The 16,092-nt window shown below is 44.4% G+C and overlaps 1 protein-coding gene across 1 annotated transcript in view; it reads left to right on the plus strand.

Moving 5' to 3' along the window:
• The first annotated feature begins 3,126 nt into the window (after positions 1 to 3,126).
• The window catches only part of LOC102246284 (cytochrome c oxidase protein 20 homolog), a 20,174-nt gene continuing 7,208 nt past the window's right edge, over positions 3,127 to 16,092 (plus strand). Inside the window, exons 1-2 of the mRNA XM_014528241.1 lie at positions 3,127 to 3,346; positions 5,813 to 5,826. Of these exons, the coding sequence (XP_014383727.1) occupies positions 3,127 to 3,346; positions 5,813 to 5,826 (234 nt within the window). The remainder of the gene's footprint in view (positions 3,347 to 5,812; positions 5,827 to 16,092) is intronic.

A 16,092-nucleotide genomic window follows, 5' to 3' on the forward strand; every position in this document is an offset into this window, starting at 1 on the left:
GAGGGGGGGAAATGTGGGGAAAAATGGGACATATGCAATACTTTCAACAACAAAGAATTATAAAAAAATAAAATTATAGCACGTACAGTTATATACAGTACATAATACTTGAGAATGATAATAAACAACTGTCACACAAAGTATAAAATAAAATAAAAAGAACTGTAGCGCTGAAGGTCAAACGTGCATCTCCCTTCCTGTTATATGCAAAGTCAACTAAAACCCCTTCTCACCATGGTTCCTAGTCACTGTTTTAATCCTCATTATGCTTTTATTTGGCTCTTTTGAGTTGCATGATACACTTCCTTACAATTAGCCGGAATATCAATCCTTGGAGAATTCAGTAAATTAGGAATTCGCCTATGAAAGGAAAACAGTGACGGTGTGCTACAGCGACACCTGGTGGTAGACTATGCGACAACAGCGTGAGCCGCCTCTAACGGCAGATTCCTGATTTCTTCCTGAAGAAAATGAAGTAAAATGGAAACGTTAAGAAGCAGAATCGGAGACAAGAGGCGGTGAGTGTGTGGACCTGCGTGCGAGTGCGCATGTCTGCGTGTGCATCACGGGCGGAAACGAGCCACCACACGGTCAGGTGAGCGCTTGGTCAGACTGCCCCTGGTTCTCTCACCTGGTACCTGCTCAGCCACGTTAGGCCTTGCGTTCTCACCTGCAAAACAGAAAGATTTAATAATCCCCACTGAGCTTACTAACCCGTGTCCCCAAGTGGAAATTATTCTGTAAATTATATAAATATTGGGGGTGGGCTATAATGGATCAATGAGAAAAAAAAGGGTGGGACAGATGTAATACTTTCAACAATAAAGATTTTTTTAAAGATAAAAGAGTCACTGGAAGACAATACCCAGAAGAAAAATAATAATAAATTGTATAAATATTATGCTATGCAAATGTTGGCTATTATTATAATAGAGGTAGTTAGTACAAAGTTAGCTTTCAGCCATGGATTTTCCTTCCAAGGGATTTTTAAAATATATATTTTATTGAGGTGTTGTTTTTTTTTACAGAGAGGAAGGGAGAGGGATAGAGAGTTAGAAACATTGACGAGAAACATCGATCCAGCTGCCTCCTGCACACTCCCTACTGGGGATGTGCCCGCAACCAAGGTACATGCCCTTGACCAGAATCGAACCTGGGACCCTTCAGTCCGCAGGCCGACGCTCTATCCACTGAACCAAACCGGTTAGGACGAAGGGATTTTAATATTGCGTAAAGTTGAGACAGCATTAGTCCACCTCACTCAGGGGCTAGCGCTAGCTGCTTAAATTTACAATGTGCCAATTCCTGGGGGTCAGAACAGCAAGTGCAGGGCCGGGGTCCTCAGCCAGGTGAGTGTGCCCTCCAGCGAGACGTCCCAGGTCACAACGCGCCGGGTGGGGTGGGTGGTGTTAGAGGCCAGAGGTGCTGCTAACCATCCTGCCAGGCGCAGGCAGCACCCACAGCGAGAATTCCCAGCCCCCAATGTGGACAGCGCTGGAGCTGAGAAAGCTGGGCCAGGGGAACGGAAGGGAGCAAGTCCGGCCTTCTCCTTCCCTCCCGCTGTCCTACCGCCACCGCCATCAGCTGCAAGGACCGCATGGTGGGTTGCAAAGGAGAAGTTCTCCCACCCCGAGTGCAAGTGCGGTCACAGGGCCCCCGGGGTGAGTCTTAGTGAGTCGCATCCTCTTTTGGAGGGAAGGTGAACCTGCGGGAAGAGAGCTTCCGCTGGGGAGACGGGAGATGGACTGGCGGCGAGTGCTAGACGCACAGCTACTTGTGGAGGGGAGTTGGAAGGAGCTAGGAGAGTGAGTATCATCTGTATTGGCCGTATGCTCTGAGGATGTAGATATAGTATATAGCTGGGTGTTGTTCTTTAATGGGACAAGTATAGGGCGAGGGGGCATATAAAGGGGTTTTAAAAACTGTTTTTAGCCCTAGCCAGGTAGCTCAGTTGGTTAGAGCATCATCCCAATAAGCCAAGATTATGGGGTTTGATCTCTGGTCAGGGCACATAAGAAATAACCGATGAATGCATAAATAAGTGGAACAACAAATTGATGTTTCTCTCTCTCTCTCTAAAGTCAATAAATAACATTTAAAAAATAAATTAAATAACTGTTTTTAGTAATTATATAGGCAGTGATGGTATTAGTATTGTTGCTTTGAGACTGTTGTAATCCTATATAATAAAAGACTAATATGCAAATTGTCCCCTCCACCCCGAGTTCAACTAGGAGTTCAACCCGGAATTTGACCAGGGGGTGGGGCAGGCCGGCCAACCACCCAGGGCTCCTACCCCCAGCTGGTCCAGCCCAATCGGCCCTGATGGGGGTGGGCCGGCCGGACCCCACCCATGCACGAATTCGTGCACTGAGCCTCTAGTATAGGATAAAGCAAATGAGTCAGTATGGAATATTCTATTATCCGTCTTGTTTCTGAGAATGATATATATACAAGTGGAAGTTAGAAGAGGCTAAGTAAAAACCCTGTAGTCCTAAATCTGAATTTGAAGTATCAGTATGAACTCATGGGGTATTTATACTATATATTATATTATTACATTGTATCGTATCATATATTGCATTATATTAACTGAAAAGGCCCATCATGGTAGCAATGAGCATCTTTACTACAAGTTATTATTTTGACATACCGCTTCCCACTGAAACAAACCAAGGCTTCTTGAAGAATTGGATGATGCCTGGTTTGGGGCAGGAAGTGTACACACTGACCCCAGTCATATCATCTTGTCATATCAGCTCACAGTGAAGCCGTGGAAGACCACTAGCCCCGTAAAGGGGATGCAGGAGCAACTGCAAGAGGCGTCCCTTGCCTAAGCCCAAGGGGCTGAAATTGGTTAAGTCCACAGGTTCATTATATATTTTTTAAATGTAAACAATCACATTTGGGGGATGTAAGGAAGCAACTCGAAGCCCTGGTACATAAAGTAAAAGAATCAAGCACTCTTCTTGCCTTTCCCACATCAGTTACCACCAGGAAACCCACTGACAAAGGGAGGCATCTCTTTATGAAGACATTACAACTAATAATCAAAAAAGTGACAGAATTAGAATAGTACCATTTTGCAACTCGCAGTGAATGAATGGAAGTAGGTATTAAGCATCAATGGTTGCTTATGTAACAAAAGGGCGTGTGCCTCCTGTTCAAGGTCACATCACCACCTATGGTCTTGCCAGGGAGGTGGAGTCAGACTCCCCACCCTCAGCTTCCCCCAGCTGCCAAGTGGAAGGAAACCCAGACGTGCTGACCTGCACCGAGAGCATGTTCCCAGCGACATCCCAGCGGCAGGACACGTCCCAAGTCAAGGACTCAGGGGTCCCCAGAGGTCAGTGGTAAGGCTGAGAAAGGGGTCAAGGAGAAACTTGAAGATTTAGAGACTTAACATCGAAAATGTTAAATGGGATTCCGAGCAAGATGGTGGCATAGGTAAACACCGGAGACTGCTACCGCAAACAACCACTTCAAAAATACAACTAAAAGATGGAACGGACATCACCCAGAACCACAGGAAGGCTGGCTGAGGAGAGACTCTTCAACTAGAAGGAAAGACAACAGCATACCGAGGCTCAGAGGAGGCGCAGTGTGGAAAATACTCAGGTGCGGAGGTGCGCGCGCAAAGCGGGCTGGTGGCTGAGAGCGCGGTTGTCGTTTTCGGTCAGGGGGGAGTCTCAGACTCTGAGCTCCAGATACGGGCGAATCGCTGGGGACTCGGACCCAAACGGGAGAAGCGGGAGTGTCTGGCATCAGTTGGAAGGCAGCTTTCCCTCCGAGGTTTGCAGCGGTTCCGGGGGTTCTGAGAAGCAGAGCCTCTGGGAACGGGACTGAGGGCACCATAACCGCTCCCTCCGCCCGCCCGCCCTGTTGAGCCCGCCCCGCCCAAGCCCTGCGCAGAGCCATTTGCCAGATCGCCTCAGGCAAAGGCTAGATTAGCACCTCCCCAGAGGACAGAAGTTTTCCCACTGCAGATACAGCTGATTCTCACAGCCAGTCGGCCTGGTGGTCAAATCCCTCTAGTATTAACTACAACAATCAAGGCTCAACTAGAACAAGACTGCGCACAAAGACCACTAGGGGGTGCACCAAGAAAGCATAAAAAATGCGGAGACAAAAAAACATGACAGAAATGGAGGATATAGAGCTAAAAAACGCAATTTTGAGGGCTTGCAATAAACTTCTGGAGAGCCTCACGAAAACTAATGAGACCCTCGATGCTATGATAAAGAAACAACTAGAAATTAAGCATACACGGTCGGAAATAAAGAATATTACACCCAATAGCAGACCAGAGGAGCGCAAGAATCAAGCCAAAGATTTGAAATGCGAAGAAGCAAAAAACACCCAACCGGAAAAGCAAAATGAAAAAAGAATCCGAAAATACGAAGATAGTGTAAGGAGCCTCTGGGACAGCTTCAAGCGTACCAACATCAGAATAATAGGGGTGCCAGAAGATGAGAGACAGCAAGATATTGAAAACCTATTTGAAGAAATAATGGCAGAAAACTTCCCCCACCTGGTGAAAGAAATGGACTTACAGGTCCAAGAAGCGCAGAGAACCCCAAACAAAAGGAATCCAAAGAGGACCACACCAAGACACATCATAATTAAAATGCCAAGAGCAAAAGACAAAGAGAGAATCTTAAAAGCAGCAAGAGAAAGAGACTCAATTACCTACAAGGGAATACCCATACGACTGTCAGCTGATTTCTCAACAGAAACTTTGCAGGCCAGAAGGGAATGGCAAGAAATATTCAAAGTGATGAATACCAAGAACCTACAACCAAGATTACTTTATCCAGCAAAGCTATCATTCAGAATTGAAGGTCAGATAAAGAGCTTCACAGATAAGGAAAAGCTAAAGGAGTTCATCACCACTAAACCAGTATTATACGAAATGCTGAAAGGTATCCTTTAAGAGGAGGAAGAAGAAAAAGGTAAAGATACAAATTGTGAACAACAAACATGCATCTATCAACAAGTGAATCTAAGAATCAAGTGAATAAATAATCTGATGTACAGAATGAACTGGTGATTATAATGAATCAGGGACATAGAAAGGGAATGGACTGACTATTCTTGGCGGGGAAAGGGGAATGGGAGAAAAAAAAAAAAGAATTAGAATGAGCAACACCGGCCTAAACTAACAAACAGTGCTGGTGAATTCGGGATTGACTTCTCTAAGATAATTATGACCCTCCATTTGGGATTGTGTTTGGGCTTTTGAAGGCCACGTCAATAGCTGTTTATTCCTGAAGTCCTGTAGAACAATGTAAGTTTTGCATTAAATCCTTAATTTTCTGTAAAAAAAAAAAAAAAAAAGAAAAGAAAAGAAAATGTTAAATGGACAACAATAGAGTCCCAGGGTGTTCGCTTGGGAGAAAAAACTATAAAGAAGCACAAGGGAGTGGCTATCTTCGTGGTCACTCGGAGGGAAGGATGTGACTGAAAGAAGCACATGGAAGGCCTTCTCGGGCGGAAAAGTTCTGTTTCTTGATGTGGGTGGTAGTTACGTGCCTTCTAATTACATAGTAATAAGCTAATATTAATTTGATGCTACATAAGGTTAGATTAATTTTAATTTAATAACTTAATATTCAATATTGACATATGCCTTATGATTCGTTAAGTTATACATTCATTTTGGTGTGATTTTCTGTATCTGCGTTTCGTTTTTCAAGAAAAAGTTTTAAAATAATATACATCAATTGGATGGCAGAAATTGGTAGAATCTTTTCACAGCAACACAAATACACAGTGAGTTTTTGTAACTGCTTTTTACGCTTAACCTTTATAGTTGGTAATGTAATGGTAATTGCGAGGATTGGCCACAAGGGTGAGCTCTTTGTTGCCACAGACTGTGTTACATGGATAAAAGGGGGATTTTAAATGTTTACGTAACCATGAGTATTAGGATAAAAAAAGCAATTGTTCATTGTCCTTTGATCACAGTCTACATAAGTGAGTGTCAGCAATTTTTAGTTGTAAATACTGACAATACTGTAGCTTTCTCCTCCTTTAAAATGTCTTACTTTATTTAATAAGTTACTATGATAAAACCCCATAAACCATCATAACAAAACATTAAGACCGAACATGTGGTGAAAAGTTTTCTAGGGTGGATGGACCTGGAAACTATTATGCTAAGTGAAATAAGCCAAACTGAGAAAGACAAAATCACATGATCTCACTTATTTGTGGAATCTAATGAGCAAAATGAATTAACAAAATAGGACCTGAAGCAGGGAGGCATGGAACAGGCTGACATACCTGGATGTGGGGTTGGGGGGACAAGAAGAGATAAACCAAAGAACTTATATACTTACTAGTGTCCTGGTGCACAGATTACGTGCACGTTGAGAGGAAATGAATTAGAAGAAATATATTAATATCGATATTCACCCTTTCTCTACCAAATTTACAATCCACAATGACAGATGGAAACACACGTGTGCAATTGGTGCCAGTGAGAGCTTTATATGTATTGCACGTGTGCAAGTCAACTTAGCCTTTTATATATATAGAACTAGGGGCCCAGTGCACGAATTCATGCACCTTGAAAGGAACTGTGGGCCTCGAGGCTTGTGGTGGGCACAGGGGCTGCGGTGGGCACTCAGCCCATCCTCTGGGCCCCCGCCCGGCCCCTCCCACCATGGCCACCGGTCCCCTGTCTGCGGTAGCTGCGCTCCCACCACCACCACTCCCATGCACTGGCAGCATCAGCCCAGCTCACACTGGCTGATGGCGCTGACCTATTGGGGCTGGTGCCATCAGCGGGTGTGAGCGGCAGCTGCTGCCCCAATCACCCCTCAGGAGCAGGGGAAGGTGGAGAAGCCCTGAGGGGCAATTGGGGCTGGAGCTGGGCCAGGTGGGAGCACCAGGCAGGACTGCAGTGTGCAGGAGCAAAGAATTTTCAGTAGCCACCAGAGGCTCACCCCATGACAGGGACTGGTGCCCCGCCTTGGTCTGGCGCCCCCACTCACCTGCTCCACCATCCCGCCTCGGCCGACGCCCGCCATGTTCCGCCTTTTACTATATAGCAGTGGTTCTCAACCTTCCTGATGCCGCGGCCCTTTAATCCAGTTCCTCATGTTGTGGTGACCCCCAACCATAAAATTATTTTCGTTGCTACTTCATAACTGTAATTTTGCTACTGTTATGAATCGTCATGTAAATATCTGATATGATTTTCATTGTTATAAATTGAACATAATTAAAGCACAGTGATTAATCACAAAAACAATATGTAATTATATATGTGTTTTCCGATGGTCTTAGGCGACTCCTGTGAGAGGGTCGTTCGACCCCCAAAGGGGTCGCGACCCACAGGTTGAGAACCGCTGCTATATAGGCTATTCATAGCCCATGGACATGACAATAGGATGATGAAGGCCTGGAGGGGCGGGTGGGTAGGGCCTGGGAGGAGGGGGAACGAAACGGGGGGGGGAATAGGAGATACTTGTAATATTATCCACAATAAAAAAAAATGTTTTCTGAGAGTTTACTTATAAGGGGTGATAGCCCACTGGTGGTGGAGATAGAAACACTTGAGAGCTGTTCACGTCCTCCCCTCAATAACAACACAGCGCGGGGCCAATGAAGATTGACAGGTGGGCCTTGAAGGGCCAGGGCTTTAGAGCAGCGGCGAGGCCAGCGGTGACCCTAATCCGAGAGCCCTCTTCCTTACGGGTATGGGAGGAGGCTGCTGCCCGCAGAATTCTCTCCGGGAGCCCGGGCTGAGCCTGGCAGGCCCGCGTCTTAGGTTTGAAGGAGCGGCTCTCCTGGGACAGCTGCTGGTCTTTTTTCCAAGGGGAGAACAGGTGACACAGCCTCCCTCTGTGAATACATCCTGGCCCTCAGAGGCTTTGTGTTGCTAAGGAAATAAAAAGCTTCCGAATTGCTTACAGGCTGAGCCCTGGCTGGTGGCTCAGTTGGTTGGAGCACCGTCCCATGCACCAAAAGGTTGTGGGTTCAATTCCTGGTCCGGGCACATATCTAGGTTGCATGTGCATGGGCGGAAACCAACTTATGTTTCTCTTTCAAGTGGATCCTTCTCTCTCTCTCTCTCTCTCTCCCCCTTCCTCTCTCTCTAAAATCAATAAACATATCCTCGGGTGAGGATTTTTAAAAAGAAAAGCTTATGAATTGTTTACAGCAGTGGTTCTCAACCTTGGCTGCACATTAGAATCACCTGGAAATCTTTTAAAAATCCTGATCTCTGGGTCTCATCCTCCGGAAATTCTGTTTCTTTGTTACTAATGTTGTGGCCTCACCCCATAACAAAGAAACAGAATTTCCGGAGGATGAGGCCCAGAAATCAGGATTTTAAAAAGATTCCCAGGTGATTCTAATGTGCAGCCAAGGTTGAGAACCACTGGTTTACAGGCTAAGAAAAAGAGGTACTTTGAGTTTTAGCCTTTTTCTGCAAGAATGCAATGGATAGTACAATAAATCTTAACCTTTGACCCTAACTGTTATGTCATTTTGCCATGCCTCTCCAGCCATCCCAACAGTGTGATTCAATGGCCATGGGTTTCCTATATAATAAAAGGCTAATATACAAATTGTCCCCTCAACTGGGAGTTCGACCAGGGGGCAGGGCCAGCTGGCCAATCGCCCATGGCCCCTGTCCCCGGCCAGCCCACCCCTGATCGGCCCCAATCGGGGCCAGCTGGCTGGACCCTACCTGTGCACAAATTTGTGCAACGGGCCTCTAGTATGTAAATATTATTCAATTGTCCATCCATCCATATTTATTTTTTAATATATTTTTATTGATTTCAGAGAGGAAGGGAGAGAAACATCAATGAGGAGAGAGAATCATTGATTGTTTGCCTCCTGCACCCTCCACACGGGATTAAGCTCACAACCTGGGCATGTGCCCCGACTGGGGATCAATCGTGACCTGGTTCACAGATTGACGCTCAACCACTGAGCTACGCCGGCCGGGCTAATGTATACACTTAGAGTAAGAATGACTCATTCTGGTTACTGGTTGAGATTTCACATTGGTTCATTAGAAAGGCCTTGGGGTCTGGTATCCTTCCCACTGTGATGACTGGATCTCGGTGGCAGACAGCTGGGAGGCTGATGGATAGTGACAGCTGCAGAAGGTCCTTTTGGGTGGACACCATGGCTTTTCCCTGGTCCCTGATGCTTTTTCAGGATCCCATGCCTTGCTCCAGAGCCGAAACCCAGCCTCTCATTCTAGGGCATTCCCAGGTGCCTCGGGAGCACACTCAGTTCAGGGCCTGTCCCTGGTCAAGGTGCCCCCCCCCCCGCCAGCCTCAGGCCCCAGCTGGCCCCTCCTGCACCCAGAATGCCTCCTCCGTGCTGCTCTTCTGAGGCATATGCAGAGGTTAAGCAAATGGGTTCTGGCCTTGGAGAGAACTGAGTTAGAATCCTGCTTCAGGCACTTTTATGTGACCTTAGGCAAAGTATTTAACCTCTCTAAGCCCTGGCTTCCTTTCCCGTTAAGGGTAACAACATTCAGCCAATACTGATGTTTGACAAACACTCCCCTGTAACCAGCACCCAATTAAAGAAATCAGCCCTGGCTGGTTTGGCTCAGTGGATGGAGCGTCGGCCTGCGGACTGGAGGGTCCCAGGTTCGATTCCAGTCAAGGGCATGTACCTTGGTTGTGGACACATCCGCAGTAGCGGGTGTGCAAGAGGCAGCTGATCGATGTTCCTCTCTCATCGATGTTTCTAACTCTCTATCCCGCTCCCTTCCTCTCTGTAAAAAAAAAAAAAAAAAAAAAAAATCAATAAAAAATATTTTTTAAAAAAAGAAAGAAATCGAACAGCCGGCACCCAGCCACTGACCCACCACTTTTGGCCACAGATTTAGTTGATCTGTTTTTGAACGTTATATAAATGCTAACATACAGCATTTTTATTTTCATTTCTGTTTTTTTCCCCTCATCCTTCTCTTTCTGAGATTCACCCAAGTCATAACATTGGCAGTAATTCTTTCATTCTCTTGCGACTAGTAGAGCACTTGGGGCATTTCCAGTTTGGGCTATTGCCAAGACAGCTGTTAGGAACGTGCCAGATGTAGTCTGAAGCAGTAAAAAAATAAACAAGCTAAATCTCTCTTGAACTGGGGTGGAACAAAGTTCTAGACTTGGATGTTATAGTAGAGAATTATTTTTTATTTTTATTTTTTTATTGCTTAAAGTATTACAAAGAGTATTACATATGTTTCCTTTTTTAGTAGAGAATTATTAATGACAGTAACGTGGCAGGATGGAAAAGGATATAGGGTTTTAGACAAGACACACTTGTCATTGAATTCTGAACTCTTCATGTCCTAATAGTGTGACTTGGGGGGTTACTTGACCTTTTTGAGAGTCAATTTCTTCACTGGCAAATCATAATAAAAATATCTCCCTCCTTTGGCGGTAGCGACGGTCACCCGAGACAGTATCTGCAAAGACCCTGGCTGCGTGCCTAGGGCACATAAAGGTGAGGTTGCACATGCCCTGGCCACACTTTAGGGGCAGGAGGAGAGCAGGTTGAAAGGGAAGACCCTTTTCTCTCCTGGATGCATTTGCTCAGCGTATTTATTCACACCTACCTCCTGGAAATGTTTTTATTACGAAATTAACAAAAGGCAGAGAAATTTTTATATTTTCAAAATGTGTGACCAACTGAAGCAAATGCTTCTAACTGCATATCCAGTTGGTGACACATCCACAGAGAGAGACGAAAACACAGCACTGACCCCACGCCCCTGGTGGGTGGACTTTAAGGACAAAAGTAGATAGATAGATATAGATAGATAGATATAGATAGATAGATAGATAGATAGATAATCATTATATTATATTAATAACTTAGGAATCAAGATTTTCAGCATAAAAGAGACAGGAGTCTAAACTTCAGAAAAGTTAAATAAAAATCCTCCAACCCAAGCATGTCAAACTCAAAGGCTAACTCGAGCCACATAAACGAGGCCTGTGGCCCGCGGACCGTGAGTTTGACATGCTTGCTCCAACCCATTACTATGGACTGTTGTATGGTAGGCAGTAACTGTCTACTGAAAAGGCCAACAAGTACTGACACCTAATAGCAATGGGCATCACTGGTGCCCAGGTTGTAAATGTCTTAATTTGAATAAAATATAAATTCATGCTTTAGCATGTTTCTTTCCGCCTCTGCCCACTGAAAGAGCCTAGGAGCAGTGGCACCCCGCTGCTTCTTGATTTCCAATTATGATGCCCACAAAGAAAAATATGGCTCTTTGGAGAAATGGTTGAGTCCAGGTCCACGACACAAAATGTACAAGACGTTCCAGGGACACCTTTTGTGTCAGAAAGTAAGGAAATTATTGCCCTGGCCGGTGAGGCTCCGTTGGTTGGGTGTTGTCCTGTGCACCACAGGTTGCCGGTTCAATTCCCGGTCAGGGCACATGCCCAGGTTTCAGGCTTGGTCCCTGATTGATGTTTCACTCTCACATCGATGTTTCTCTTTCTCCCTCTCCCTTCTCTCTAAAAATCAATTTTAAAAAAATCAATCAGCAAAATCCAACGTGGAGGAAATTCAGTTTCCAATAATGTTTTTCCAATCCATAATCTTCTCATAGGTTTATCTTTACTCTGATTTATAATTAGGTCAGATTTGTAATTATGTTATTGTTGGGTTTACCCCCCAACAATAAGGTTCAACCATTAGAATATGGATATTTACAAAGAATATATGGCCCTTCTGTGGCTCAAAACGAGTATTCCATTCTATTTTATTGGCTTTTCAAATATGCTCAGTTCATTACACAATGTTTAGTCTTATTAAAAAATGTATTTTTATTGATTTCAGAAAGGAAGGAAGAGGGAGAGATAGAAACATTGATGAGAGAGAACCATCGATTGGCTGCCTACTGCTCGCCCCTCACTGGGGATCGAGCCTGCAACCCAGGCATGGGTCCTGACGGAATCCAACCATAACCTCCTGGTTCATAGGTCGATGCTCAACCACTGAGCCACACCAGCCAGGATGCAACGTTTAGTCTTTAATATTGTGTAGAAGATAAGCACCATGCTCTAAATAAAGTATAAGCTTCTTTTTTAAACAATGAGATTCTAGTCATATTTCACAATAAGATAGAATACAAAGCACTAAGCAAATACATTATTAATGAGCTAGGATTTCCTTATATTACTTACTGTAGGAGAGACTATGGTATAAGGTTAACTGAATAGTTTTAAAGCAGTTATGCATCTTTTTTTTATAAGGGAGAAAGGATTCCCAAACTGGTAAAATTCTGCAACATCTCAGAACTCTATAAGTATCTTAGGACAGGCTTGGAAGCGGGTGGGGCCACGCATGCACTCCCAGAGGCCATTGGAATGAGGTTCTGTCATAGGACACCTTTCTTTTCTTTTTTAATTAAATTCATTGCCTTGGCCGGTGTTTTTCAGTGGTTAGAGCATCAGCTTGTGCCCTGAAGGGTTGCAGGTTTGATTCCCAGTCAGGAGTTAAGGGCATGTATCTGGGTTGCATGTTAGATCCCCAGTCCCTGTTGGGGAGCCTGCAGGAGGCAACAAATCAATGTGTCTTTCACATCGATGTTTCTCTCTCTTTCCCTCCCCACTCCCACTCTCTCTAAAATCAATGGAAAAAATATCCTTGGGTAAGGATTAACAAAAGATAAATTGGTTGGGTGACATTGGTTAATAAGATTATACATGTATAAGTTTCAGTGCACAATTCTGTGATCCATCATCTATATATTGCATTGTGTGCTCATCACCCAAAGCCTACTCTCCTTCTGTCACCATATTTTTTACTCCTTTTACCCTCTTCAACTTTCTCCCCACCCCTTCCCCTCTGGTAACCACTATACTAGTTTTTGCTTTTTTATCCCACAGTGAAATCCTATGGTCCCTGTCCTTTTCCATCTGACTTACTTGGCTTGAGCATGATACTCTCAAGATCCACCCTTGCTGTCCTAAATGGTAGTATTTCATCTTTTCTTATGACTGAGCAGTATTCCATTGTGTACATGTACCACATCCTCTTTATCCAATCACCCACTGAAGGACACTTGTTTCCATGTCTTGGTTACTATGAATAATGCTATAATGAACATAGTGGTGCACACATCTTTATAAATAAACTAGAGGCCTGGTGCACGAAATTCATGCCCTCGGGGGGGGGGCCCTCAGCCCGCCCTTTGCCCTCTCACAGTCTGGGAGCCCTTGGGGGATGTCTAACAGCTGAGGCCCACTGCCCCCGGGGAGCGTGCCTAAGCCATCAGTCGGACATCCGTAGCGCTTCCACGGAGGTGGGAGAGGCTCCCGCCACGGCCGCTGCACTCACCATGGCTTCTGGCTGAGTGGTGCTCCCCCTGTGTGAGCGCACTGACCACCAGGGGGCAGCTCCTGCGTTGAGCGTCTGCCCCTTGGTAGTCAGTGCGTGTCATAGCAACCAGCCATTCCACCGTTCGATTTGCATATTAGCCTTTTATTATATAGGATACTACTATAAATTGGCTGTACCGATTTACATTCCCACCAGCAGTGTATGGGGGTTCCTTTTTCTCCAAAACCTCTCCAACACTTATTTATTGTCTTGTTGATAGTCATTCTAACAAGTATGAGGTGGTATTTCATTTATATTTTGATTTTTATGTTCCTTATAGCTAATAAAGTTGAGCATTTCTTCATAAAACTGTTGCCCACTTGTATGTCTTCTTTAAAAAAGTGTCTGTTCAGGCCCTCTGCCCATCAGAAGAAAAAACAAAAGATTCCTCCTTGTCTAGTAGTAGCTGAGCAAATGAGAGACTGACATAAATCAGCCAATGAAAAGTTCGCTGTACTTTGAACTTTCAGTTTCCTCCAATGGACTCTTGTTTACAGCAGCCCTTCCCAAATCCATAGACGAGCCTTCCTCTCGCTTGTTTCTCTGGACTACTGTGTAGGTCAGTGATGGCGAACCTATGACACGCGTGTCAGAGGTGACACGCGAACTCATTTTTTTGGTTGATTTCTTTGTTAAATGGCATTTAAATATATAAAATAGATATCAAAGTCTTTGTTTTACTATGGTTGCAAATATCAAAAAATTTCTATATGTGACACGGCACCAGAGTTAAGTTAGGGTTTTTCAAAATGCTGACACGCCAAGCTCAAAAGGTTCGCCATCACTGGTGTAGGTGCTTCCCCACCACACTGCAGTAGGAGTTGCAATTCCTTGTTGTTTCTGGGGAAAACGTGTTTTGCTGGAGAAATACCTGGCTATTTGTTTAAAATCAACAACTCCATAAACAAAATTAACAAATAAGTGAACTAGAAGACATGTTACAAATATAAGTGTTAAAAGTCATAACTGTAAAGAGCTGCTGTAAACTAAGAAAAGTCACATAGCCCAGCCGGCATGGCTCAGTGGTTGAGCATCAACCTATGAACCAGAAGGTCCCAGTTCGATGCGGGCTCGGTCCCCAGTGGGGGGCATGCAAGAGGCAGCCAATCAATGATTCGCTCTCATCATTGCTATTTCTAGCTCTCACTCCCTCTCTGAAATAAAAATATCATTTTACAAAATCACATACCCAACCAAATTTTTGAATATGCAAAAGCTATACAAAGTTAATGCTTAGCAAAGAATGACCAATAGACATTTGAAATAATACTCAACCCTATAAGTAACCAGGAAAGTTTAAAGGCACTATTTTTCACCCATCAGGTAAGTATGACAACGTGAAGTGTTTTAAAAAGGTTGTGCGAAAACAAGGCACTCTCATCCATTATGAATGGAGAAGGTAAATTGGTAGTACTTTTTGCAGGACAATTTAGCAGTATAGATTAAAATTCTTAATGTTCATACTCATTTGAATCAGGTCACTTCCAGAAACCTATCTTAGGGAAATACTTGAACATGTGCACTAAGATATATACATAAAGATGCTCACTGAATTTTGGGGGGGGGGGGCGGGGGGCTTATTGAAAAAATTGAAACTTTCTATGTCCGTTAGAAAGAAAACTAAGGATTGCTGAGCAGCCTTTAAAATGAATGAGTAAATCTATTGGTACTTAGATGAAAAAATGTCCAAGATATAGTGTTGAATGGTAAAAAATAAATGACTGATTGCAAATCCCATAGTGCAGCCATTTTGATATGTGTCGATCACATAGCTACATGCATACATACGTATGGGGTCAGGTGGGACAGAGAGACTTTCGCTTCTACCCTATATTCCAGTGTTTTGATTAAGGAAAAGGCAGTTCAGAAAGAGACACATCAAGCTATTAGCTGTGCTTACCTTAGAGAGGGGAGAAAAGGGTGAAAGTGCAAGAGATTTTGACTTTTCACTCTATAAACTGTGAACACGGAAAAACCAAACACACGATTATTTTGCAACTTTTGTGAAATTAAAGTTAACATAAAAGGTGACACGAGAATACTTCCAAAAATAAACGCCATGGACCTCCACTGAGTTTACCCCAGCCATTCGCAAGTCACAATCCACAGTCACGCAGGCTGGCAGGAGGGCGTGTTCACCCGTAGTTTTCCAGTCCTCCTCCGTTTACAGCAGCGGTTCTCAACCTTCCTGATGCCGCGACCCTTACATACGGTTCCTCGTGTTGTGGGGACCCCCAACCATAACATTATTTCCGTGGCTACTTCCTAACTGTAATGTTGCTACTCTTATGAATCGTCATGTAAATATCTGATACGCAGGATGTATTTTCATTGTTACAAATTGAACATAATTAAAGCACAGTGATTAATCACAAAAAGAGTATGTAATTATATGTGTTTTCCGATGGTCTTAGGCGACCCCTGTGAAAGGGTCGTTGGACCCCCAGGTTGAGAACCGCTGATTGACGGCATCATTGGAAAGACTTCAGAGAACCCCCCCCTCCTGCGATGGAGCATCAATCACCACCGTCAACACCGCCCCGGGCGGGGCTTTACTTCTATTAGAGCCGGAGGTCATCTGTCCAACTTCCGCAAAGGTCAGTCATTTTAAAATATAATGTCACCTGTCGCTCACAAGCTGCGTCTTCCGCGGGGGCTGCGGAAAGGCGCCGAGGTTGTGAAATGAGAGGCTGTCCGGCTGCCGGCGGCGGACAC

Source organism: Myotis brandtii, unplaced genomic scaffold (assembly GCF_000412655.1).
Source record: "Myotis brandtii unplaced genomic scaffold, ASM41265v1 scaffold627, whole genome shotgun sequence".
NCBI lineage: Eukaryota > Metazoa > Chordata > Mammalia > Chiroptera > Vespertilionidae > Myotis > Myotis brandtii.